The sequence below is a fragment of the Sebastes fasciatus genome, chromosome 9 (assembly GCF_043250625.1).
Source record: "Sebastes fasciatus isolate fSebFas1 chromosome 9, fSebFas1.pri, whole genome shotgun sequence".
In the NCBI taxonomy this organism is placed as follows: Eukaryota; Metazoa; Chordata; class Actinopteri; order Perciformes; family Sebastidae; genus Sebastes; species Sebastes fasciatus.
In genome coordinates, this window is record NC_133803.1 from 23,802,483 (window position 1) to 23,830,459 (window position 27,977).

General features: G+C 40.3%; 2 protein-coding genes across 4 annotated transcripts in view; one reads left to right on the forward strand and one right to left on the reverse strand.

Annotated features, from left to right (window-relative positions):
- ide (insulin-degrading enzyme) overlaps positions 1 to 25,601 on the forward strand; it is a 34,851-nt gene extending 9,250 nt beyond the window's left edge. The window contains exons 11-25 of one of the 2 annotated variants that reach the window (XM_074646833.1): positions 200 to 303; positions 2,702 to 2,804; positions 2,888 to 3,010; positions 3,466 to 3,548; positions 4,775 to 4,919; positions 8,484 to 8,594; positions 8,846 to 8,966; positions 10,800 to 10,891; positions 12,898 to 13,009; positions 16,971 to 17,138; positions 18,572 to 18,844; positions 19,694 to 19,755; positions 22,392 to 22,464; positions 22,571 to 22,638; positions 23,184 to 25,601. In XM_074646833.1, the coding sequence (XP_074502934.1) occupies positions 200 to 303; positions 2,702 to 2,804; positions 2,888 to 3,010; positions 3,466 to 3,548; positions 4,775 to 4,919; positions 8,484 to 8,594; positions 8,846 to 8,966; positions 10,800 to 10,891; positions 12,898 to 13,009; positions 16,971 to 17,138; positions 18,572 to 18,844; positions 19,694 to 19,755; positions 22,392 to 22,464; positions 22,571 to 22,638; positions 23,184 to 23,279 (1,734 nt within the window). In that variant the 3' untranslated portion in view covers positions 23,280 to 25,601. Of the gene's footprint in view, positions 1 to 199; positions 304 to 2,701; positions 2,805 to 2,887; positions 3,011 to 3,465; positions 3,549 to 4,774; positions 4,920 to 5,717; positions 5,863 to 8,483; positions 8,595 to 8,845; positions 8,967 to 10,799; positions 10,892 to 12,897; positions 13,010 to 16,970; positions 17,139 to 18,571; positions 18,845 to 19,693; positions 19,756 to 22,391; positions 22,465 to 22,570; positions 22,639 to 23,183 lie in introns of both variants that reach the window. The other variant, XM_074646834.1, reaches the window with a different exon arrangement.
- A 62-nt stretch (positions 25,602 to 25,663) lies between these two features.
- Positions 25,664 to 27,977, reverse strand: part of marchf5 (membrane-associated ring finger (C3HC4) 5) — a 28,993-nt gene continuing 26,679 nt past the window's right edge. For both annotated transcript variants that reach the window (XM_074646836.1, XM_074646835.1), the window contains exon 6: positions 25,664 to 27,779. In XM_074646836.1, the coding sequence (XP_074502937.1) occupies positions 27,663 to 27,779 (117 nt within the window). In that variant the 3' untranslated portion in view covers positions 25,664 to 27,662. The remainder of the gene's footprint in view (positions 27,780 to 27,977) is intronic.

Genomic DNA, 27,977 nt, shown 5'->3' on the forward strand with positions numbered 1-27,977 from the left:
TAATAGCTTTAACAACAAATCTGTTTTACGGTCTGTCCACTCAAGTAAGACTTAAACACTTAAGACTTATAATTATTTAGCCAAATTGATTTTTAAACCCTTTCCACAAATGTTTTACAGTTAATCAGGTAATTGTAGAATTAATCGCCCCACCTCAAGCAGTACAATGCTAACAGCTGGTCTGCTCTTTGTGTTTCAGTACTACCCTCTTGAAGAGATTCTAGCAGCGGAGTACCTTTTGGAGGACTTCAGGCCAGATCTGATCCAGATGGTGCTGGATAAACTGAGACCAGAGCATGTCAGGTCAGTACAGAAAAGCTGATGGTATCCATGCACTTGTAGTAACACTCACTTTTCTTATTCCTCAGAATAACAGAGTTATAATATGTAATGTTGGTCATGGTTATTATCACAGCAGACTCCCAACTGCAGAATAAATGTGGTTTTTCAGCTAACACAAGACCAATCTTAGTAGTTTACATCAACAGTATAAGATGCACGTTTCCTACAGTAAGATTAGGACAGTGGTTCCCAACCTCGGGTCCTGTCTAAATTAGATATGCACATGTATAATTAAAATCATAATAAAACACTTACTGGATAATTTATATAAAAGTCTGTATATAAAACTATTTAAAAATGTTTTTTTGCTACTTAGTAGGCCACATTCTGTTTAAACCCCTTTATTTGTGCCCAGTTGCAGATAAAGATCAGGCTACACTAATATTATTATACTAGTTGTAGAATTAGATTCCAGTGGTGGCTGCGCAGGATTGTTTACCGACTCGTGTGATCCAAACATTTCCAATAACTCCAGCGTGTCATAAAGTCCAAATGTCAATATTTATTGAAAAAAAGATAAATGTAATCAATTCCAAAATTCACAACATGTTTTTATCCAACAAAATATTCTGCTTCAATGCATATTTGTTACCGTTTAGCCTTTTAAAAAGCAACAACTCAGCTTTTCTTAGATGCAAGTAAAGGGGGCTTTAAGCAAAATAGGTTGGGAACCACTGCATTAGGATAATGTCACTAACACACCACTAAAGTGTGGCTTCAGACAGTAACTGAAGTGTTCAATACGTGATCAGTGTGAATAACTATTTCTTTATTGATAAGTAGATGCATTGCCAGTTTTATATACATGTGTGTATTTGTGCGTAACACCAGAGAAATACCTCAGAAAGTCTGCTGTATCTTTTATAACTGGAATCTGTGATGATGCATAATACGAGGACGATAATATAGAGGATAATATATTCAGATGGCCAGCTGTGATGAGCTGGGTGTGTCCAATTTTCTGCCTTGAAAAGGAATCCCAGACAGCTTCACAGATTGGATTATCTCTGCAGCCTCAAAGGGGTCAGTTTGTTATATCAGGAGATGAATATGTGTGCTCAGGAATACATTATCAAGTTTACGGTCTCTGAATTAGAAAAGCTGGTATCCTTATAGGATTTTACATAAACAATTTAGCCAATATACATTCTATACTAACTACCTGCCCCACGTTATTTAAAGATACTGGTCTATCAACTAGTATGTTGTGTTTAAAGCAGAACTAGACAGCTTGATACTGTATGTTGGTAGACCTAGTTGGCAGCCAGAGTTAACTGTTTTGGACCTAAACACTAAGTGAAGAGCTAAATTAGCTAAGATGATGAACCATACAGTTTTACAGACCTACATTTTTGTGAAGATGCTGAAGAGGTTCTTCCTTTCAAACTGTTCTGTTTGGTAGGAATTGTCACTATAATTGACAATAAAGTCAGAGAGCATACCTAACAAGAGCTTCATATGGTGGGAATAGCACAATCTTCTCTGTAGGGCTTCAACTAACGATTATTTTCACTGTCGATTAAGCTGTTGATTATTTTCTTGATTAATCAATTAGTTGCCTGGTCCATAAAATGGTGAAAAATGATTAATCGACTATCAGAATAGTATCAAATAATTTGATAGTTGACAACGAATCGGTTAATCGTGGCAGCTCTACTTCTTCTCTGTTGCAGCCTGACTTTGAGTCTTAAGTTTAAAAATAGTGTTGAAATTCGTAGCCACTAATTCATTTTATGCGATGCTACTTGTGTCAAGCAAAGTGCAGACTTGTAACTAGTCCATTCCTTAATGCTTGCCAAGGAGGAGATTGCATGCCCCCATTGGCTCACCCTAACAGTTTGCGTGCCAGTCTCCTTTTACTGAAGTGGCTATTTAAGCGTGGCGTTTTGCCCGCGCTGCTTTGAATTCATGAAGGTGTTTCCTTATGTATCGATATCATTCAAGCAGCCGTAAGTGAAGTTACAGCAAGTCAGGTTGCATCATTAAAGTGCTCAAAAATTATAATCACACTTGTTGATGATGCACACTATTTGTATTTACGTTGAGTCCTAGTTGTTGTTTAAAAAACCCTACTATTACCACTTTGTGATTGAATGAATGTTTCCAGTGAAACGCTCTCTAAATGCAGCACATGGAGGGCGTAGAGGAATTCTAAACATAGCTCATCAGTTAGAGGCAGACAATGTGTCAATGGATCTCCACTACCTCAGACATGATCCAAATGCAATGCTAATAGAAAAGCACTCGCATCTCATCTTGTGAAGTGGTTACAAATGGAGATTATAGAGTAATCAGCTGACAGAGAGGTTTTAGTATCCGTGTAACGTGACCTGGTTCACTCTTTTCTTTTTTTTCCCAGAGTTGCAGTGGTGTCAAAGTCATTTGAAGGGCAAACAAACAAGACAGAAGAGTGGTACGGTACGCAGTACAAACAGGAGGCCATCTCTGAAGAGTCCCTTGAGGTGAATCACTGCAGTCATACAGCTTTAATCCAGGGGTTCTCAAACCTAGCTTGGACGATGCTTATTATCCGCCTGTGTTTCAGAAATGGGCAAATGCTGACTTCAACGGCAAGTTCAAACTGCCCATGAAAAACGAGTTCATCCCAACCAACTTCGAGATCTACCCTCTGGAGAAAGACTCTCCTCCAGTCCCCACTTTAATCAAGGCAAGTGTTTTTTGCTGCACAGCTCTGTCAAAGTGCCGTCGCTCTTCATTACCGAACTGCACTGGACGATCAACTGCATATTGTTACAAATCTCTGTTATGCTTTCATATGCTAATACGGTATTGTGATTGAAACTTAAAGCATTTAGTACTGTTGTTGCCATCATGTCAAGATCACAGGAACTACGCTATTAACAACAGCATACATATCCCATTCTCTGAAGAAAAGACTAAAAAAAAGCCACTGTGCCTTTTTCTTTTATTGCTAAAAGACCGTAGTGTAATCTGTTGATGTCAAAGTAGCTTTGTTAAATTTATAATTAAGCAATCTCTACTTGTGGTGTGCAGCTGAAGCGTGCCTTTTCATCTCCAGGCACTGCAGACAATCATTTTTGCACAGATTGGACTTGAATATGAAAATAAGAACTGCCTGTGTGTGGTGTTGATTTCTTCCAGGATACTGCTATGAGCAAAGTGTGGTTCAAGCAGGATGACAAGTTCTTCCTTCCCAAGGCGTGTCTGAACTTTGAGTTCTTCAGGTACGTCACTAACTGTGAACCTTTTGTAGTTCAGCTGGAGCTTTAGGTACAAAGTCCTCACCAGTAAATCAACTTTTACTTGGTAATACTTAAAAGGTTACCTCATTAGTTCTCTCAATAATAACTAAAATTACTATTACTAATACAATGTGTAAACCATCAGTAGTAATATTTGCAGAAATAACTGCAGAAAAGTGTAGAAAAAATATCAATATGTAGGTGAGTTTTTATCAATCGTATCAATCCTGTAGCTGCTCCACAATAACAAAATACTTGTTTCAAAGAAGATGGATGAAGTGTTAATTTTTCATCAACAGCGATGTAATCTTTTAAAATGAAAGTCGTTATTTACTGTTATGTCAACACAACTCTGGTCAGGTGAAGACTGTCAGTTTGGCCACGGAAGGTCGCAGGCCAGCATGTTAAAGGCAATAGAAGTGCGAAGTGGAAACGCTACTGAAACCTCAAATTGGATGCCATTTTACTGAAATGGTTTTAAGCGGGTTATCTGCTCCTAACTAAGGCAGGTTGAAGCCGATGTCGTGACAGGATTTCCTCAATAAAATAATAAAAAATAGAAAATAAATAATAAAAAAATAAAATACAATTTAAAAAAAAAAAAGATTATTTTCTCAATTAATTGATTAGTTGTTTGGTTTTTAGAATGGTGAAACATTTTGATCAGTGTTTCCCAAAGCCCAAGATGACGTCCTCAAATGTCTTGTTTTATCTACAACTCAAAGATGTTCAGTTTACTGTCATAGAGGAGTAAAGAAACAGAAAATATTCACATTTAAGAAGCTGGAATCAGAGAATTTTGACTTTTTTTCTTTCTTAAAAAATAGTCGGCGATTTAATTAGATAGTTGAGAACTAATCGATTAATCGTTGCAGCTCTAGAAGATACTACTGCATAAACTGGAATAGGCTGGGTTAGCTTGGTTTAGCAAATAATCGGCAACTGAAAACACTGCCAAACCTTTCTGGGTGTAACAGTAATTACAGTCTACAGTTGTAACAAACTTGGATAGCAAATCGAACGTCCTATACCGGAACGTTTGTACAGTTAACACCCGTATAACTACAGTTAATTGTATGTTAATGTCTAGAACCGTGCTCTCTACGGTACTTGTTGTACCTTCAGCTCCTACTGTGAGAAAATGTAGAGACCAATATCTCTACGTTGTGTTTCTATGCTTTGTTTGACCACTGCCGTTTTCTCCACAGCCCGTTTGCGTATGTGGACCCATTGCATTGTAACATGGCATATTTATACCTTGAGCTCCTCAAGGACTCCCTCAACGAGTATGCATATGCAGCCGAGCTAGCTGGCTTGAACTATGACCTCCAAAATACCGTCTATGGGATGTATGTAAGTATTCAAAATCCCTCCCCATCGCCCTCACGCTGCATCCCAGACCTGACGTCCCCAACCTTTGTCATCCTCAGACAGGGCTGCTGTGGCTCAGCCAGGCCTGGGTAGTTTTAAGTAATCTGTATGGACAGATTGGAAGGTTTTTATCACACAGGATGATACAATTATTGAAGTAAAGTTTAAACATTTACAAAAAAACTACTGTATATGATAGTCCTTTGTCTGTTTTGTCAAAATACAAAGACTTAACTCATGGTAAAAACCACCCATAATGTTAAAAAGATATGCAAATGATCTGCAAAAACCTTCCAACCCAGACCTGGCCAGTCTAGCCTCTGTTCTGTCTGCATCTTCCTCTTCATTCTTCATCAATCCTACATTCCTTTTTTTTTGCTCACCCACCTCCCGCGAAACCGTTATGACTACTTTGAGGTCATAATTTTCTCACGTTGTCAGGCACGTTGTCAGGCATACCGAATCAGTCTCATTTCTCACTTATTATTCTGGTTAAATGCACACCTGTAGTTATCAGATCAGGTGAGGCAGAGTTCCACCAACGGCGTTGAATTTGTGATTTGAAGGTTGATCTGAAAACGGTGGTGACATAATGTGTCTTCCATGGAGTATATTTGTCTGACCGTTTTTACGGGACAGGAAACGGGTCATAAGGCTGCATATACATACTCTTCTTATCATTCTTCTCATACTCGCATTGTCTTGTGTTTTTTCTTTTTGACAACCCCTCATTCCCAACAAACATGTATTTTTGTTCTTTTTTTTCCCCCCTTCCATTAGTCGCTACATATACACAGATCCCCTGCACTGCAACATGACCTACTTGTTACTCAGGTTACTGAAGGATGATTTAAACGAGTATTCATATGCAGCCCGCCTGGCCGGGCTTGGCTACGGCATAGCCTCGGGGATGAATGCCATCCTCGTAAGTAAGCCGCTTGAAGTCTGGAGGGAAGTGGGGGCGCCAATGAAGGGTCCACTTTGAGGCTTTGACAGAGTGTGGAAATGGCTTGGTTTTTCTACGCTCAGTTTGATTATGTGGCGTGCTGTGTGTGCTGCTCATCCAACCTGAAGGATTTATAGGACTCTGCTTGCTACTGCATTGCCTGCAAACACCAACTTAATATGTCATTTTACTGTAGGATAGCTGTAGGGCTGTCCCGAATACCATTTTTTGGGCTTTATGCCTACTTATGATTAAAATATTTCCCTCAAGGAAGCATGTTTGAGAGAATCTGCTCATTACATTTCATCAGAGGGGAGCATTAATTTTCATATTTTCTGTTTATTAAATGCCTTAACACCTCAGTCTCTGTCACAACACAAGACCTTTTAATGTCTAAGATTAGTGTTTTTGAACGTTTTCATTTAAAACAGACTTTTAAGTGTACGCTGATTGAACCCTGGCTGTTTCAGTCAAGGATGCTCGAGTGACTGATATTACAGATTCATGCAGAGTAATGACCATGCATCTGGAAGGAGAAATAGACTAGATGATGTCACGGTTTTACCTACTCTATCTAATTATTGTTTGGACTTTTGGCTGCCATTCTCTCGCTTCTATTGTGTTAGTGTCATACAGGTAGTAGATCAAAAAGTCGCTAGACACAAGGAATATAGCCAGATCCTCTGACATATTTATAGTCACATTTCTGCTGATGCAAGTGCACAAAGGATGTTGGAAGTGAATCCGTTTCCAGGAAGTTTGATGGACAAAGTCGACTTGCTCATCAGGCACCTCTTTGCTTCCCTTATTTATGAATACAGCACTTTTCCCAACTGCGTGTGTGTGTCTCTCTCAGGGTTTTAATGCAGTTACCTATGAATGAAACTGGTTTGCGGTGGTGGTGTTTTGCTCTTTCCTTTGAAGCTTCCTAACTTCTTCACTAACTCTCTGCACCCTTTTATCATATGACCTGGTGACCTGCATTCATTAGCTTCCTCTCACCAGAGAACTCATGACTGTGGTGTGTCCTTAGAGACCACTATTCAACACGTTGTCTGTGTAGTCGTGTGATGTGCTGCATGTAAGTGATTTGAGTCAGCAGTATTGGTGCGGCTGGCCGGGTGTTTGTCAAGGTTAATGATGTTAGGAGAGATTACTTTGAACAGGTGTCACCGCAGGGACCTGGCGACAGGGAGCGGGGAGGAATGGGATGAGTCTGAGAGCGTAGTCATGTAGCTGGAGGTTTTGCTGAATCATGAAGAGCCACAAGGTGCAGATGACATTGCAAAATAGAGGCTTTTTAAATAACCTTGACTGTTCTTTTCCATTTTTAAAACTAGTGCAGTGCCCGTTAAAAACGTGCCTGTTCAGAACGGGCAGAATGCTCGGCCTCCGGTATTGGTTCTTGCTAGTCTCTCTCGAGAACCGCTCATCCAAACAACTTCACACTCGACACTGGGCTCATACGCGTCATTTGCGAGCTGTACCCAGCATGCTGTTCGGCTGCGTAACAGTCAGGCCCAATCCCAATGTCCAGACTCACAGACTTTGAGGCGCGTTCCTGCAAAGTCTGTGGCTGTCCCACAGTCAAATCATCAAGTGCTTTAGGACTCTCTCGCAGACATTTTGAGCCCTTTTATGAACACTTTCCGTAAGTCCGCATTTCTGCAGACTTTGCCTGAGGGGATTACGCACCTTTCATAGCTTTGTGACGTTAAACACAGGGTCACCAGGGGAAGCCCGGAGGCGTTAAAGAAAATAAAGGTAAACAAAGGACGGCCCATGGGTGTTCAGCCAGGGATATTTAAATTTACCCAGAAACTTGCAGCCTCTCACACTCAACCCTTTACCAGGTGACGTCGGTTAAGTCCCTGAGGGCTCAGTGCTTAAGGCCTTAGGGGGGGACTTTGGGATTGGGCCATAATATTGCACCCAGCATGCCGTTGGGCAGTGTAACAGTTGATCGGGGTCCCCTCTCAATACACTATTCATTATGTACATGACGACCTACTAATAGACATGCCACGTAGATGTCAAGAGCTCGCACTCAACACTGCACTTCCTCGGGGCCTCAGCAAAACACCCACAAAGTGTGAAGTCGATCAGATGAACGGTTGTCGAGAAAATTTAATTCTGGACAGACAGTCTTTAAATTATAATTAGATGCTCATTTGCATAGAAAAACCTCATCAACCACTTCGGTCTTTTCTGACTCCCCGAGAGATGAAAGTGAAATATGTTTGCTCTGAAGGAGATGAAGTGGTTCTTCCTAATATAGATCAGGCTTTAGTTACCTTTTTGTTTAACGTATATTCCCATACATTTTTAGTCTGAAGTTTCTTGAAACATTTTAGGCGAATACAGTCATGGTAATACATATTTTGTCATATTTATTGTAGCGGTGGTGACTCAGCTTAAACGGGGGAGTGATGGGCTTTTCTTGACAATCATTTGGTCAGCCAATAATTCCACACATAATAAATAAATAAATAAATAAATAAATAGGTCAAAACCTTCAAATGAAACCACAGTTTCAGGCTCACCATATCTTTCTGTTTATTGATAATGCACCCTCTGTCCTCTCTCACTGTCGGCTGCAGCTCTCTGTTAAAGGTTACAGTGACAAACAGAACATCCTGCTGAAGAAGATCATTGAGAAGATGACCACCTTTGAGATCGATGAGAAGCGCTTTGACATCATCAAAGAAGCGGTAAGCTCTTGACTGCGACTCAATCATTGGTACAAAGTTATGAGTCATGATCGATCAAACAAATGACCATTTAGTGAACAGCTCACTTTAACCCCTGGGTATCCAGAACCTATTTTACTCTGCCGTACAACACAAGAGCAGTAAAGTAACAGTAGTAGTTGTTTTGATACGCTACAGTAGTTCTTCATTTTAAATCCAGTTCATAAAGAGTTGATGCTGAACTGACTTTGCCTTCTCTTTTCTCCCTGCAGTACATGAGGTCTTTGAATAACTTCAGAGCCGAGCAGCCTCACCAGCACGCCATGTACTACCTCCGTCTACTAATGACCGAGGTTGCTTGGACCAAAGACGAGCTCAGAGAGGCTCTGGATGGTGAGGATGGAGTCTCTTAATCTCTCTCTTTCTCTTTACTTCGGTCTCAAAGTCCCAGTCCTTGTGCTTATTAGCCCCTTTCTCTACTGTGGACCAAACTGAGTTCACTGAAGTACAGAACGAATACATAGTGGAGCCCTTCTTCAGACTAGAACTGAGCAAGTGAAGCTTGTAGCTAGTTGTATGAATAAAGCCGGGTTTCCACCAAGTAGTCCCTGGTAATTTTACTACTTTTCAAGGAACTACAAGGTTACTTCAGCCCACTGTTGTCTGCGTTTCCTCCTCGGTCTAAAGAAGTGAAAAAGCAACATGACATGTGACGAGGTAAACACACTCTGCAGCCTGCAGGTCAATGTGTCCGCCTGTTTCATCTAAAAAAAAAAAAAACACGTTGAAATAAAATAAACGTTAAAATTCGTCTCACTGCGACGACATTGACTGCTGCATAGTATTTACCGATGCACGTTGGATGTAATGAATGAAAAGCAGGGTGGAAAATAAAACGAAGAGCGTCCGTCTCCACAGTAAATCAACTGTTGAGTGTTTGATGGTTATTTATTTGTGCTTCATGACGTAACGGCCATGAATCAATCTGAAAATAACTTAATTTTCTTTCATTCACGGCACCACTGCGATGTCTCTTCTTCCGCTCGCGCGATCTCGCTCTTTTTTTTAAATAAGTCAGGAAGCCGACAGCAGAGCCTAACTTTACTTTTAATGCTATCAAACAAAGAGAAAGGCTCTCCCTTAGTCCTAAATCAATACTAGAGTACTTCCTTGTTTACGAATGAAGCGGTACAGTTGAAGCGGCGGCGCTGCGTGTGTGTGTTTCACCAATCAGCGAAAGTGATCCCTGCAATCTCCACCAAAGTTCCTGTACTTTCAGAAAGTAATACCTCCCAACCCGGGACTTTCTGGGGTTGTAAAAAGACCCCGGAACTTAATTTAGACTCTGCTCCCTGCGGTCGAAACGCAATCAGTTCCCCAAAAGGTTCCTAGATCTGGGGGGAAGTTCCTGCGGTCAAAGCGGGGCTTAACTGATATTTGGCCGTTGGTAAGGAATTTCATTTTTCTCAGTTTCATAGGCTTGAATTCCTGGGCTTAACTTTCAGTGTGTTTGGCGTACGGTCGATAGAGGGTCATTCTTTCCCTCCTCACCTTTAGGTCTTTTCTCTCTCTCTTCTGTTTTCCTCCTGAAGTCCTCATTTGAATGCTAACCTTGTTCTCCAGCAGATTCCTCCCTAGCTGCAGTCTTTCCTCTCCGCAGTGCCAGTCTGGAGCCTGAAGGGCAGATGGCTATATTTTGTACCACGGAGCTTACACAGACTATCCTCAAATTCACATGAGACTCAATTAACCTGCAGGGTCAAAGCCTGCAGCCCAGTCACCGGGGCCTCCAATTACGCAGCCTTGTTCCCTTATCAGTGTCTTTACCCTCCTGCCGTCCCCTGTATGGGGTCTAAGAGACACTGTCAGTCTCTTCTTTCCTAGTGTGTGCGTGTTGGTGTTACTGTGGACACAAAATCATTTTTTCCTAGTTTGTGTGTATTTTTGAATCTGGGTCAGACGTTGCTTGAATTCAGATTGGCCAGCCCACATGGAGACTTGATTTTTATGCATGTGTAAGTGTGTGTGTTTTACCAGGCTTACATGATTATCTAACGTGTGACCGCTGTTGTCTTGTTCGTGACGCACACATACAGACACACACACACACGCACACAGCAGTTATTTTGTTGTTTTTTCCCCTGATTCAGGCTTGATAGCAGCTTGGGAAATTGCTCGGGAAATTGCTATTTGATTGATTGCTGTTGTCTGTGATCTGTATTCCAGATGTAACTCTCCCACGCCTCAAGGCCTTCATACCTCAGCTATTGTCACGGTTACATATTGAAGCCCTTCTCCATGGCAACATCACCAAGGAGGTTTGTCACTGTGTTTTTTTACTGCCAGCTGAGGAAATCTTCTTTCCTCCTTTTTATATAAGTTTTGAAAAATCTGCCTTTTCCTCAGTGAATATTGAATACACCTTCGTATTCTTGGAACATCTGAGTCACATTCAGCGTTTTATCTTGCCTTCCAATCATATCACAGAGGATTATAGTCAAAAAACCCTCTTATAAGCTCCTGCGATCAAGTCACACTTTATATGAGGTCCCAGCTGTGACAGCGCCCGCCTTACGCCTTGTAATGATGACAGCGTCACAGTCTGCTGGAGGGAGAATTAGACTCGCAATGATCCGTTTCGTCGTCATCCATCGAGCTCCAGTGCTCCTGTAACGCCAGAGCTGACCAAGTAATTTGTCAAAGAAGCCTTGTAATATGAGGCTGTATGAAAGAAGAAGAGTCAGGTAGTCCTGTTTTGATGGGCATTTTGTACTTATTAATGTTAGCAAAGCGGGCCAATTAGAGGACAGGAAATGTAGCTGTTAAACATTGATTACAAAAAAGCTATTGGTGATGTAGCTTTAATTACTTTCTTGTTGTTTTGCGGCAGCTAAACCTATTACCGTGTGTACTTCTCCCCTCACATTTAATTAATGAAACTTTGTTCCACAAGCACAACTTTTTCAGATAATACAGTGACTTTGACTGCAGCGGTGTAAATCATTTTTTCCTACAAAGAACGACATTGTGGATATCTGCAATGTTCATTTTGACTAGCAAGAATTGAATTATATATATATTAAGCTATTAAATGTTAAAACAGCTTGCCATACATTTATACTTTTTAAGGATTCATAGATATCTTGACTAGGAGAAACAAGGTTTTCGATATCTTGAAATACAATTTGCACTTAAGAACGTCATTGCAGATATCTCTAATTGCCATAATTTTGACCAGAAGATATCCATAATGGCATATCTAAAATATAACAGCGGATAGTCAATGAACCCCTTCCTATCTACCCGTCAACAGATATCCACGAGGCATTCAGATGTCTGCAATTGCATTTGTTTCTTGTTATAATTCAAATTGTAGAGATCTGAAAATTGCATTTTTTACTAGTTGCAATGTATTTTTTGGATATTCAAAATTACATTATTGATATCTGGAATGACTAGTAACAATTGGATTATAGATTTCTGAAATGGGAGTTTTTTTTCTAGTAGGAATTCTATTGAATTTGTGGATATCTGTGTCTATTTAAAGCACAATACACCTGAATGGCAAAAATGACGTAGTTGTGGATATCTGAAATGTTCTTTTTGACGAGGATGAATTGAATTATCTGCAATATATATCCAGTCTAGCTATTAAATGTTAAAACAGTCATAGTGTGATGTATCTGCTACTCAAACTTCCAACTTATTTTCAAACTGTTTTCTGCTGACTGTTAAAAACTAATAGTGAAAATGTCCACAGTGAGGTCTGTGGATTATCCTGAGTAAGCAGTACATTGTTTCTGGAAACATACATTTTTTTTATGCTTTGAGCACCACAAGCATAAATTCCTTTCACTGTCTCTGTATAAGTGTAGCAACATAAATCTCTAAAACTTTACAAATAAAATCAAAACCATCTGCATACAAATATACATTGAATATGGAATATCAAGCAGCTTTTAGTTGTAGGTTGAGAGAGCAATGCTTTACCCATGTGTACCACCAATTAGCAATCTAATCAACAAATTGAGGGTGTAAAACGTCTAATGTCAAGACAACGTAATTGTGGTTTTCGTAGAAACCACAGCGTAATGCAGCCTGGTGGGAAATGTCACAACAATTCTGGTAAATGTACATAGAAAATCATTAACTGAAATAGGAGCCAGGTTGAGGGAACGTGTGCATAACATAAATTACAAGTTCTTGGATAGAGCTAATCATCAGTACATAATGTTTTCCTGAGTGTAGAATTTTCCTTTTAAAAAATACAGTTCTTGTGGAGTAAAATGTTTTGTTTTCCTTCCCCTGTGTGTCGTCTCTCTAGTCTGCTCTTGGCATGATGCAGATGGTGGAGGACACGCTCATTGAGCATGCTCACACAAAGCCCCTCCTCCCGAGCCAGCTGATTCGCTACAGAGAGGTGCAGGTTCCAGACGGTAGGTCCTCTACTCCCCCCACATCCCCGACACACACCGGTTAAGCACTCTTAATCATCAATTACCAGTCATGCCTGTCTTCATGCCAATGAGTGCTTACCCAGCGCTCTTGTCCTCGTCATCAGTGACGCTGTCTTGCGTTTGTAAAGACTTGATTAAATTTGACATCCCTCATTTCCCTCAGAGGAAAATACTAGTCACTGACTGGAAATGGACGTCATTGGGCAAATTTGCGTACGCACCTTCCTCCTCAGTTCAACGATGAATGCACACGCGCCAAGCAAAGCACCTGAGCTGCCGGTCTGATTACATTAGGGAAGTGGAGTGAAACCTGTGCTGTGCAGGGCCACCTGGAAACATCCTGTGTCTCACCGAGGGATTTTTCCAGGCTTGGCTCCAGACTGCCAGTCAGACACAGAGCAGGAGCGCAGGAGAAGGACATAAAGGATGTAAACACTAAGTTGGATTATGAAATGATGGACTGGCTCACAGTCTATCCAGGAAACATGTTAGTACTCTCACAGCTGAAAGCTTTAGAGCCGAAAGTTCCTGTGAATCTGTACAGTAACACATTAATTGTTGTTAAAGGCACCATGTGATCCAAATGTTATCTGAAAGATAGCCCGATGCCCAAAATTCAAACACAGTTTTGGAGCCTGCTATCACTCTTAATTTGATCGAAAGAAGTTTTAGTACAAAGACTCATAATAGAAAACAACTTTAATTTGGATGGTAAAAAAAATGATTGATTGAGCATTAGCTGTTGTGCTGTTAGGAAATATCCAGTTTCACCTCTTAATATGCTTTTAGTTCTTTTGAGTTGACTGAATGCTAGCTTATGCCAAAATTACATTATGGATATCTGGATTGTTTTTCATTTTGTGTTTCATCAAAAAGCATTTGTGGATATCTGAAATTGAAAGCCCAGTACACATCAAAAGTGACGTCATTTTTCCTAGGATGAATGGTGTTGTTCATTTTGACTAGCAAGAATTGAATCACGGATATCTGCAATACATTTCTAGTCTAGCTATTAAATGTTAAAACAGCTTGCCAAACACTTATACATTTTAAGGATTTAAAGATATTTCAAATCAAGTTTTGACTAGGAGAATTAAGTTGAAGATATCTTGAAATACAATTTGTAATAGTAAGAATGTCATTGCAGATATCTCTAATTACAATAGCCGTGTTTCCATTCATATATTTTTATGTGCATTTTGAAGTAATTCCTTAGAAAAGCAGTATGGAAACGGCAAAGTTAAAAAAAAAAAACTTCCTCAGTTGCGGAAAAAAAAGTTTTTACGCTCGCTTGAGGTGGTTTTTGCCTTTTATCAAAAAAATAGTTGATGTGCTGAATGTGTTATGGAAAGGCCTTTACCGTATAAATTCTGACGTAGCGAACATGTACTCATAACTATTCAGCTGTCTCCGCTGTCAGCGTCTTCTTTGATATTCCCATAACATACAAATGCTTGTCTTCGTCTCCAGACAGCATGAAACATGAGTAATACTAGCTGACACGTAGATGGTTAAATGCATGTTTGGCCAAGCCGACTTGTTTTGTTTCTGGTTCGCATTCGCAGCCTCTACTTCTTCTACTCTGTTTACTGGTGGATTAAAGCCATGTGTAGCCTATAGTGCCAACTTCTGACTGAACTACGCCGACAAGCCGAGTTTATTCGCTCCAAACCAGTTGATGGAAACGAGCCTGATTCACATTTCTTTTTTTTACGACATTTCAAAAGGTCGCTTAAAATTCGCTTGACAATTAGATGGAAACGCAGCTCCTGGCAGCGTGAGGTTTAACGTGTTGTGACAAAACAAAACACACCAGCCTGAAATGTCCACACTTTATATTAGTGCTTTGCTTAATCAAAGAGCTTATCTGCCCAAAATGTTTACGGGTACTTTTTTACAAGTTAACTAAAGTAAAACTTTTGACATGTTGAGAAAGAAAGCTAGGGGAGATGTTGAGGACTGTGGACTCGACACTCCCCGAAAGCAGAGCCAAAGTTGCCCCGTCAGCATGTGCATAAAGGCACCTGCATTACCCAGCCTCAACTCGTCCTCCATTCAAAGTGAGCTGGATCACAATGGACTCAAACAAACTGTAGCGGAGCGTTAAAGGAACCGGTTTTCCCTATGCAAGAACTGATGGCTCCTCTCCATGTTCTGCTCAAAAGAAAATTTGAAGAAGGGATGAAAGGCTGGAGGAGGCCAATTTGGAACCACTCAGCAAAAAGCACTATGTTGGCATTCAGCAGGAAGTCTGTCTCCGCCTTTCTGGAGAGTGTCACCACTGTCCTCTGTCTGAACTTCCCCGTTTTACTTTATTATACTCGTCCACGCCTGGAGCAAAGTGCTCGGGCATGACTCCGTATCTACGTTTGAAACAGCTCACTTGTTAGGCAGCACTGAGTATGTTTTTTTTGAAGGACCCAATTATGCATACAAGGTCCATCATTAGTTATGGATTATATAGAGACGTACAGCTATGCTGGTGAAACTCATTCCCATGCTTATCTGAGTTCATTGATCACTGGGGATTTTGGGTTAATGAAGAGGATTCTACTTCAGCTGTTTTGGGCTTTGTCACTGCATTACATGTTGAGTGTAGTTCTCAACTTATCGGCACGGATCAGTCACGTTTCACAGAATCATTTGAACTTTTTTTTTTTTTTTTGGTTATTTTTTGGCATTTTCTCCTTTTATTTGACGGAGAACCGTGTAGAAATGAGGGAGAGAGAGGGGGGGTGGGGGGGTTATGACTATGGGTGGGGGAAAAAAATCAATAAAGCATACTACTGCAATATTTTGAGTGGCAATGTTGTATTTTTTCAGAGGTTGAAATGCACAGTTTTAAAGCTACAGTGAAGATCTGGTATCATATGAAGCTAGGAAACCTAAGGAATCGATTGCTGCCATATCCTGTTAGCTTGTCTGGAACAAAGGAGTCCCTTGACATCTCACCTCAAGATATGTGAATAAAAACTGATATGAACGGAGTGAAAACTGTACCTTATTACATAAAACAGATGTTGACAAACTGCATAATTTGCAGTTGAAAAAAGGTAATTAATTGCAATATATCTTATCGCAATACTCAGCATATTGCATTAAGATTGTATCGTGACTCTTACCTGCGTCGGCCATTGTTTTCAGTCCAATTAGCAACTTGAGACACGAGAATGGAGTTGAGAGACGACGTCTACAACCGGATTGTTCCATGTTTCAATGCAGATAAATAAATAAAAAAGCAAGTAAAAAGCAAAATCGTCGGCAGACACTATTTTCTGTTTATAGAGATTACTAGGGCTCCAACTAACAATTATTTTCTTTGTTGATTAATCTATCGATTATTTTCTCGATTAGTTGTTTGGTCTATAAAATGTGAAAGGAAAAATGTGGATCAGTGTTTCCCAAAGCCCAAGATGACGTCATCAAATGTCCTGTTTTGTCCACAACTCAAAGATATTCAGTTTACTGTCATAGAGGAGTAAAGAAACCAGAAAATATTCACATTTATGAAGCTGGAATCAGAGAATTTTTTCTTGACAAATTACTCCAACCCATTAATCGATTTCTCAAAATAGTTGGTGATTAATTTAATAGTTAACAACTAATTGATTAATTGTTTCAGATCTAGAGATTACCTGTTCCATAATCTGTTTGCTGTTTTTAGTACGACAAGAGACGGGAAGGAAATGAGTTTTCGACTTTTTTGGAAATACCCAAAATAATGATTTGAATATTCTCTTACTAGTTCGGTGCCTGTATGAATACATACAGAATACATGTCTGCGCCTTCAGTTGTGTCACTGACTTTGGTTTGTTTCAGGCTCAGCTTGAGAGCCCTGCCTTTTTTTCCCCTCTGTCAAAAATGCATTTCCGACTGCATGTGTTTACATCATATGATTACAATACTGCAAAAAAATAACCATATTTCTGTTCCTCTCAGGTGGCTGGTATGTTTACCAGCAGAGGAACGAGGTGCACAACAATTGCGGCATTGAGATCTACTATCAGACAGACATGCAGAGCACCAACGACAACATGCTGCTGGAGCTGTTCTGCCAGATCATCTCTGAGCCCTGCTTCAACACACTGAGAACCAAAGAACAGCTGGGTGAGCGCACAGAGCATTATGTACAACATATCGTGTGTAGCATGTGTGTGTGTATATAAAGACAAGAAAACAGGGGCAGTTGTGTTTACATTTTGCTGCCAGGTTGGGAATATTTATTCAGGCAATTTTTCTTTGAGAAGAAAAAACGGTAGTTAGATGCTACTCTATGAAGACCAGAAACTGTAAGTGAAGTTTCTAAAGTGCTGTTAATCATGATGATGATTAATAACATGAAGAATGAATGGATTTCAATGAGATTGAGATTGTGGCAGTAGTGCTGTAATCGTAGCATAGACTGCATATAAAGATGGACGGCATTACAGCTCACCAAAAGTGAGGCCAAAACATCTCGATCGCATAGGACATCATATGAAACAAGAAAACCTCAGGAATCCATTGGTACCAACCATGTAATACTAGCTTGTTGCGAAGGAGGCTAAGTAATGCTCCAAACCGTCATGGCCATTTTCAAAGGGGTTCCTTGACCTCTGACCTCCAGATATGTGAATGAAAATGGGTTCTATGGGTACCAACGAGTCTCCCCTTTACAGACATGCCCACTTTATGATAATCACATGCAGTTTGGGGCAAGTCATAGTCAAGTCAGCACACTGACACACTGACAGCTGTTGTTGCCTGTTGGGCTGCAGTTTGCCATGTTATGATTTGAGCATATTTATAATGCTAAATGCAGTACCTGTGAGGGTTTCTGGACAATATTTGTCATTGTTTTGTGTTGGTAATTGATTTCCAGTAATAAATATATACATACATTTGCATAAAGCAGCATATTTGCCCACTCCCATGTTGATAAGAGTATTAAATACTTGACAAATCTCCCTTTAAGGTACATTTTGAACGGATAAAAAATGTGCGATTAGTTTGCGATTAACTATGGACAATCGTGCGATTAATTGCGATTCAATATTTTAATTGATTGACATCCCTGGTTTTAATTTGTTATGTGATGCTATAAAAAGAGGGTGAGGCCTCATGATTGACAGCTTTGAGTCTCTCTTGCTTACAAGCTGCGGTCGTACTCGGCTCGCGATTGTTTCGGGCGAATGACCTTGAAACCGCGGCTACACCGCCAAGATGGCAGCTCCTGTATCCAGGATAATTTGGCTTCACTTCTTTACAGCGGGAGGAAGTGGAGACACGTCATCCATCTTTATGTACGGTCTATGAATCATAGTGCCAGACCTGAAGTTAATATCAAGATAGAGAGATTGTAGAGACAATAAGAATGAAATGTGGACAAAAAAGCACGTCACCAAATACCTTGTGGTAAAATGTTTTTGAAACCAAAGGCTGAAGTACATGAAGTTAATAGTTTAGCATACAATGGCCTTTGAACAGTTTCTTTGCAGAAGCTAAGGTACCCAGTCTCTCCTCTGTGCTGAGCTCTAGCGTATCTCCCCCTCCTCCCCCAGGCTACATTGTGTTCAGCGGGCCTCGACGGGCTAACGGAGTGCAAGGCCTGCGCTTCATCATCCAGTCGGAGAAGGCGCCCCACTACCTGGAGAGCCGCGTGGAGGCTTTCCTCTGCACCATGGAGAAGTCTGTGGAGGAGATGGCTGATGAAGCCTTCCAGAAACACATCCAGGCTCTCGCCATCCGCCGCCTGGATAAGCCCAAGAAGCTGTCGGCTGAGTGCGCCAAGTACTGGGGAGAGATCATCTCTCAGCAGTATAATTTTGACAGAGGTGAGCGGTCCTTTCACGAACTCCCGACTCTTAATCATGTTCAGGCGTCAGGCTAAATGCACATTTTTAAGTATAATGAAATATATTTCAGAACACTTTCTGATCTACTCGCATTTACCGTATAAAGAGCTTGTGTTGCGTAGAAAGTGGAATGCAAGTTTATGAGAATTATCAATATTTTGGTCAGTCCCAGAGGTGAGCAGGATGTTGCTTAGAGCTGCACAAAGTGGGATCGATTAAAGCCTGAAATAATCTGCAGCCGTAGCACACCTCTCTTGCTGCACTCTCCCGAGTGCCATAATGGATTGTAATGGGCCTGATTCACTGGTAATCTGCCTAAAGCCCTGAGTGATGGCAACACTGAAAGGCTGCCAAAGGGAGTGGTGGTGATTACTGATACTAGCAGTGTTCGAGTCGGGAGAGAGACGCTCAACGCCAAGGGCACAGAAAAACATCCAACACACACCATTAGTCAGAGTTTACACACACACAGCTGCTGTTAGTTCATTGTTTCCCGTTGCTTGATTCAGTCATGCTGTGTAAAAAGATGCTTATTTAACACGGTTAGATTCTGTTTGGTTTAACATCAGACTGTTCGTGGTAGTAGAGACTGTTGATTTAGAAAGTCAATCGTAAGCAAAAATATCATGAAAATGATACTTGGCAGCTGAAGTCTCAGATATCCGAGTTTTCCACAAGCAAGTGAACACACTAATATGTAACATATTACCCTGTGCTTTCAGTTGCATTATTATGCAGCAGTAATAACTTTGACCCCAAATAAAGATGAGTGATGTAAATTTTTTTGAAACCTGACTGACATGAACTGTTTCCCCTGTTGTGTTGCAGATAACACTGAAGTGTCCTATCTGAAGACTTTGACAAAAGAGAACGTGATGCACTTCTACAGAGTAAGTAGTACTACTTTATGTTGAAACTACATTTGAGAGAAAGTGAGCAGCGGGAGACTTTGTCCCATGCCAGAGCTCAAACTGCCGTCTGTATGGTTCAAATCATTATTGGCTAGTGGTCATTTAATATTGAAAACCTTTGTATTACATTTAACTAGAGCCCAACCATTACTGGACTTTTGGGGCATATAGCGATATTAAGAAGTTAAAAAAACTCTGATATATCAGCCAATATTCAAATTAATTAATTAATTAATTTTAAAAAATCAGATCAAATTAATTGATATGACTATCGGCCGAGACATATAAATAAATACATTTTAAAAATAAAATTAATTAATATGAATATTGGCCGATGTCAGAATTTGCTGCCTGCCACAGTCAGATTGTTTTCTGCTGGACAAACTATGTGGTGACTAAATTTCTAAATTATCCAAGCATATTTTCCTGCATTATTTTCTTTGGGGAAAAAAAAGTTTCAGTGCATATATATCTATATATCTATATATCTATATAGATCTATATATATCTATATATATAGATATATATCTATATATCTATATATCTATATATCTATATAGATATATAGATATATATATATCTATATAGATATATAGATATATATATATCTATATATCTATATAGATATATAGATATATATCTATATAGATCTATATATATATATATATAGATCTATATATATCCATCCATCCATTCCTGATATATTAAATAACATCTATTTCCCCCAAATCCTCTGAAACATCCTTCATGTAATGAGCCGTCCTGGCTCTCTTTAATGTTGTAATGAGTGGATGTTAAAACCATAAACACAAAACAAATCTAAACTTTGAGAGCTTTTGCTTCTCATTTACTATGGAAATACTTAAAGACCTAATATTTCTGAAACGACTCCCCGGGTGCATTTACTCCTCCAGCAGCCACCGTTTTAGTTAAATAGCCTCAAATTATGGTGCTCATTTGACTTTAATTGTGGTACTTTGTGTCTGGTTATTGCTGTATTGACAGCAGAACTGTCATTAAGAGGCGGATACATAAATTACAACAATAACCCAACGTTTTAAGGACATGGAGGAGTCATGAAATATTTCAGAGGTCTATCAATCATTGTTAAATGCATGTTTGAAGTTGAACTGATAAATGTTGTATTGTGAGAAAATTAGCACTGACACAGTCCACTGGTAATGTCCCATACTTTGAAACTAGTTTGTGGTTGTGCCGTTGTGCAGCGTTGACATCACCTTTGTTTGAAAGTACTACTTAAACATACAATTTGATCATCATATGGGGGTCATACTAGGGCTGGGCAATGTGACGATAGATATTGTCAAAACGATATTAAAATGTCTCTTATATATTTTTCGACATCGTTTTTTTTTGCAATAAAGGCTAGGCCTAACTATATTTATTTATTTATTTTTTCTCAATAATTTCACTTAAAACTTATGTTCATTTTCACTAGAGTTCTTAAAATGAGGAAATACTTGTACTTTCATTTGTCAATTATTTTATTCACACAGGAGTATACAAAAATAGGCTTTACCATGTGTTTTTTTTCATATAGACTTTTTATAGAATTACCAGAAAACGAGCTAGATCGTTCAAAGATCGTTTTTCACCCAAGGCTCAAACAGAAACTGGGAATCTGAACATCTACAATTACAGCTGGACAACTCCATCTGCTGAGCGTGACTAAGCGAAGTGATCGAAAGCTCCAGAATACAATTGAATAAATGTAAATAAGCACCTTGAGGTCAGCTGAGGCGGTCTTCATCTCATGAACAATGATGAGATTTTTGTTTACATTATCAGCTGTTCAAGCATTAATTGAGCCATTCCAATTTAACTTTATCCGTAGGTAATTGGTTAGCCGGTTTAAGAAGAACCACTTTTTTGATAGAAGTGCAGCAACAGCATGAGCACACCACCACCTCCTCTAAATCTGTTTGTGTGTGTGTCCAGACACACATGATTTTCCTGGGTTCAGTCTGCCCTCCCAGCTTTCATCTCCTCCTGCCTACCGCTTCTATTCATAGCCGCGGAGGTGACACTGACACAGGACGCTCACAGCATATCAGCTGCCATAATGACAGCCAGCCAGCCTGTTTCAAGGGGGATAAAGGGCCAAAGACACACAGCCGCTGAAAGAATTGGCATTATCTCAGCCCAGCAGAAACCATTACAGGCCCCATGCAGAATAAACCTAATGCATTTCTAATGTCATATCGGCTCCGATCGCAGCACTATTTTCTTTCTATTCTTTTTCATTTTTTGGTAGCCAGAGTTGACGCTGTCTGGCTGCAGACGAGCCACATCTTCAGTCTAATATAATCCTCCATTCAGAGACAGTGACGAGGCCAGACTGTGTGGCTGAATCTCCACAGCGCTGTCACACAACTGATCCCAGGCTTGCTGCGAAAAAATAGTTTTTACCACCGTTAATGCACAGATGGAATTATGTGTTTTTCCCCCTCACAACTATATGTGGCCATTTAAATAATGAAATTTAAAATTTTGGTAATGATGCTGTTTGTCATGAAAAAATTAATCACCCCGGCAACAAATGTTCCCTGCCTGCCTCCGTGCATCATCCCACCATCTGCTCTGTGTCCCCGCAGGAACGACTGACAGTCGAAGCCCCGAAGAGACACAAGGTGTCCGTGCACGTCCTGTCCAGAGAGATGGACTCCTGTGAGTTTCATTGGCTTCATTTAGATGCTCTGTGGGTTCAGTCAGTGTCAGGTTGACCTGTGTGTCACTGTGTGTCACTGTGTGTCACTGTGTTTGTGTTTACCAGGTCCAATAGTGGGAGAGTTCCCCGCTCAGAATGATGTCAACCTGGCACCTGCTCCTTCCCTGCCACAGGTAATCATCATTTTCTTTATTTATGCCTCTACGTTTGTTAACCTGACCGCTTTCCCATCTACTGAGACATATTCACTGGTGTCTGGTGATATTCTATATTTTTCATATCGTCAACAAATTTCATGAAATGGCCAAAAACCAACAATGAATGTATCCTAGAAAGACACGCATCAATAAGTTCACACTGTTGCACTGGGTGACTTGTTTCTTTATTATCATGAACGCACTACAACATCAAAATTGTATTAAACTTTAGCTAGAAATTGTCCAATAATAATAATAATACTCAAAAAATGCACTACTTGCTGTTATGTCCAATAACATTTTTTCATGACACTTTATTTCGACATACTAAACTGACATTTTTCGACATAAACTATGATTTTTTTCATAAAATTTTTTGACATACTATACTATGACTTATTTTCATTACATTTTTTCGACATACTAAACTATGATTTTTTTTTCATGACTTTTGTCGTCATACTAAACTGACATTTTCCGACATACTATATTTGTGTAACCTGACTGTTTTTTCTTTGCAGCCCACGCTGGTTGAGAACATGACCGAGTTCAAGAGGAGCCTGCCTCTCTTCCCTCTGGTCAAGCCTCACATCAACTTCATGGCTGCCAAACTGTGAGTGAGGCCGGCAGGTCGACACGCAGCAGCACGGAGGCGCCAGGGAGGTCGACCGCGAGGGACTCTGCTCTGTTTCCTGCTCTGTCCCCCACCTACACCCTCCCCTTCCCTCCCCGCCTCCCGTCAGGAAGACTCTCATCTGACTGAGCCTGCGTGTATGAGAGAGAGAGAGAGAGAGAGAGAGAGAGAGTGTGTGTCTGTGTCTGTGTGTGTGTGTGTTTGCCTGGGTGCATGTGAATGCGTATGTGTGCACGTGTGGCAGGCTGGAGCCACTAGAAGAGATGCTTGGAAACAAATGCGTGTATTTGAATCACAAAGTTAGCCGTGGTCGTCGACATAGCTGTGATAACGATAGAGGTCACACCAGACTCGCCTCCATGTTGTAAGTCTCTAAAAGGAGATGCAACGCTCACACGCATCACAATACCAGTGCAGGATGTTGTAGAGGAAATAGGAACAACAAAAAAAGACAAGGGCCAGATCCCTTTTAAAACGAGTTCAAGTATACCGCAGAACCGTAGGAGGCGTTTTATTTGAATTATTCAGACATGCTGCTTTGAGAATGGAGAGCTGGTTTATTGTGATGAACTTTGGGGCTGTAGAAGTTAAAGATAGTAGCTCCATGAGGGTCTTCGCTTTTATTATAGTTGGACTGGTATGTTTGCCACGTAACTCCGAGGCACCGCAGCTCTCTTGAAAACGTTAGCGCAATAGATGCTCGGTCAAACGGAATATTTAATTCAAATTGATGCATTTTCTGAAGAATATACATAATAATAATTTTGGTTTTTAATCCTTTTTGGTTTTGAAATGTTGTTGCTTGTAAACTGGTAAAATGTTGGGACCCTTTGAGGAGCTGTTTGAAATTGCTAATCACAGAGAGCCATGCCCATTTTTATTTTTATTGCATTTTTACAGTAGTATGTAATTCAGACACCTCAGGGGTACCTCTATGCTGTTTTTTTAACATTCAATTTTACTAGCGATTAAAAATAAGAACACTTTTTATCTTGTCATTAGTGCATCAGTAGGCTACTTTGTTCACATCACTAAATGTGATCAAATCCTTGAATTGGTATTCTCCAAGTTATTTTTGTAAAACTGGGGAAATAACGGCAACAATATTTTTTTTTTTTTGATTTTGTCAGCTCCAGGGAGATTGTCATTATTCTTGCACTCTGTGTCTGCATGTGAGACTTTCTGCAGCTTGTGCCTTTCCAGGGGAGGGGGGGGCATTAGTTAGTTTGTATCTGGCTGCACTGAGCTGCTCCTGGTTGATCCTGGGCCGAATCCTGGAGGAGATAACCCCCCGAAATTGCTGGACTGTGCTCTGGCTCTTACAGCAGAGATGTCAAAAAAAAAAAAAAGCAGCGAGCCTTTTTCTCTGAATGTCTGAAAAGGGGGTTAAAGAAAAGCTTTTTTTTTCTGAATATATGCACTTCTCTCACTAAGCAATAATAATAATAATAACAACGTGGACACTGGGAACAGTGTGAGGCAGAGTGAGCTGTGGCTCTGCACTGCTGAGTAGCTACAGCAGCTGGATCCACACTGAGCCCGAGCTCCAGCCTAAAACCGCGAACAGGACTGTGTCCGTTCTGAGCGGCCGGCGGTGTACGGATAGCGATGTCTGTGCCGCACAAGCATGACCTGCTCTCTCAGGTGCTAACCAGCTTTGCTGTGTCAAACCACTGCTGGTGGAGCTGCCAACCAACTCTGTTCAAACAGCCAAAAAAAAATCGGATTTATGATTTAAATTTTTCCCACCGTACGTGCTCTCAGGCGTAGTTCATTGCTCGCTCATATGATGCTGCAGTTTTTAAAGAATGATTTTGGGGGAAGAAAGTGGTAAGGGAGTACTTGTATGATTGCGCCGTATATCAAAAGCTTCTTCAATGTTTTCCAGCATTTTGCTACGTCTCAACCCGATCAAAACCGTTTCAATTATTTTAAGGAACAAATGATTATTAACTTCGCTGCTTTTGTTAAATTTTCCATTTGTGGTCAAAACCCAAAGACAACCAGCAGTAGCAGCAAACTGAAGGTATACTTAGGTAGGGATGGTGATAAAAGCTGTTTTCACGCAGCGTTCGGAAGAAACAAGCAACATTACATATCAGGCTTGGGTGGGCCATGCACTGTTTACCTTGTGAAGTACCTAGTGACTGGTTTACATTTAGAAAATCAGACGCATATTTTATTTTCTGAATGTCTTTGGCAACTCAAGAGACTGATTGGCTGGCGATACAAAGAGTGCTGACATTTTGAGTTTGTTCTTTTTATTGTCTCCTGTGTGTTTCTAATTAATAAACTACTGAATGGAGCCGTGTGTGTGTTTGTATTTAACACTTCCCTCCCCACAACATCAACACATGCACTTCGACATTGGAAAAATACATTTATTCACAGAACGGATACCATAGAACTCTAAAACTCAGACGCAACATCTGTACAACACAGACTTCAACGTCTCTTTTGGCAGAGTGGAGACTTGACAGTGAATCTACTGGGGAAGCTGTGGTTCGCTGGTTCTAGTAGTACACATCTATAAAGCAGGCACAGTTTATATGTGCAGGTTAAATATTCCAAGTGGTCGGCTTATACGTCACACCTTTTCACAGTCGCAGGAAGTCACGTACCGATGTTTCCTGCCTCCTTTTGTGAGGAAAAAAACCAGTAACTTAAGGGCTTAGTTCTCCGCTATTGGACAAATTAAGTGACATTGTTAATCGCTTCGTGTGCCCAATGATTTAAAACATTTACGGTCGTGTTAACTGAAATTTTAAAAAGACTTATTTTCACACATACCTCATGCAGATACAGTAATTTGTTTATCCAGGTTTTGAGATTTCCGTCACCACTTCAATACACTTATTTTGTAAGAACATAATTCTGGGTCTTTTGAGAAACAATGTCCCAAAGACTTTCTTTAAACGTTTTATTTTCTACTAAAGAAACGGTCGCAAATTACACTACACTTGAAACATTTTTTTTTTTTGTAAAGGCAATTCAGTTGTAGGCAGGAATAAAAACAAAAAAAAAAAACTGGTAAATTTATCCCCAACTATCTTCGTAGCTAGATACCTCTAGCTTTTGTCATTTTGTTGAACTGACCCTTTGACATTTTGGCAAGACTCTTGGGGAAATCAACCACCCGGTGACTCGTTTTCAACTACCGGTGTCCAAGTTTCACTTACGTCTGCATGGTAATTACCTCAGAACCGCAGTCTGACCTGAGCTACGGTTCAGGCAACACAACAGTTCGATCGTCACATGTTGAGGGAAAAAGAAGTGGAATTGTAGCTTAAATAAAAGTCCACACTGAAATGTTAGTCAGTAAAGCTTCACATCTCCCAGTGAGAAGTTCTGCGTCAAACGTCACGTGAGAGTCACCTGAAGCTTCTAGTCCGACATCCTGTCACTGCAAAACGCTCCTCTATTAATCCATCCACCCATCTGGTAGAGACGGTCTCACCATGGCAACAGGCTAAACCAAACCTGGGGCGCTGTGATGGACGATGAGGCTTTGAAACACATCACATACAGGCGTTTTGTAAAATGGAGATAAAGCTACAGACAATCAACGTAAACACTGCCAAGGCATGTGGACAAAAATAATTAAACACCCCTCAAATAATGCAGGGTCTAAAGGTTCCTGTGTGGCCAAAGGTTTTCGGTAGTGCTCTTTACAGTGGCATTAAGATTAAACCTCAACAGGTGAGACAAGTTGAATCTTAATGCTTCCTGGTTGTGGTTAATGTACTGCCTCATTATTCTCAACACATTTTATTGTTTCATCATTAATATATTCTACACACTGAACATCATTCCTCATTCAATATAAACCCCTAACATTGGCAAAGGGGGCCTTTTCAAATCTGCAAAATAAACATTATAAAACAATCATTTATTATTATTATTATTATTATAAAACTCTAATTACACATCCCCCCCCCGCATTTTTTTTATCTTTAAAATACGGTTAAATTTACAATAATTGTTAGTTTATGTGGTTGTTGAAGCACGTCCACCCGACGGTCACACAGCACGAGTCCTTGTTCCGTGTGTTAATGTGTGTGTAACTGTACACCGACTGCAAAAACATGCTCCAGTCTGTGTGCATTGTCTTATCCGACTTCACCTTACGAAAGCGTCAAAAGTTTAAAAACAATGTGTGGTGGCGGTGGTGGTGGGGATCCTTGCATGGATGTCAGCGACCAGAAAGGGTGAGGTGTAGGGAGGAGTGGGTGGTAAGGGTGACACTGATCATAAGTCTGTTTCACCGGCACTTCCTGCTCTGAGTCTGACAGTTCATATCCTCACCCCTCCGGCAGAGGTGTGTGGTTTTGTCCGGCTGTCCTCCGTCAGGACTGCAGGATTCTCCTCAGGCTTCCTCCTGCTCGGGGAAATTGAGGATCTTGCGGTGGGCTTGCCTCAGGTACTGCTGCTGTTTGAAGTAGACCTTAAACGCCCCCTTGATGGCAACAAAGGCGATACCTCCCTGTAGGAAAAACACAGTGTGTTGAAAGAGGGCTTAAAGGCGGATTCAGCTTTGTCTTTATTAAGAGCAGCTTCAGTGGAAATGTGGAAAGTTTGAAGGTGTGGAAAAACCAGTTAAAAAAAGTCACAGTATGGTATGTCTAAAAAAATTAATGGAAAATGTCATAGTATAGTATGTCGGAAAAAAGTCAGGAAAAAA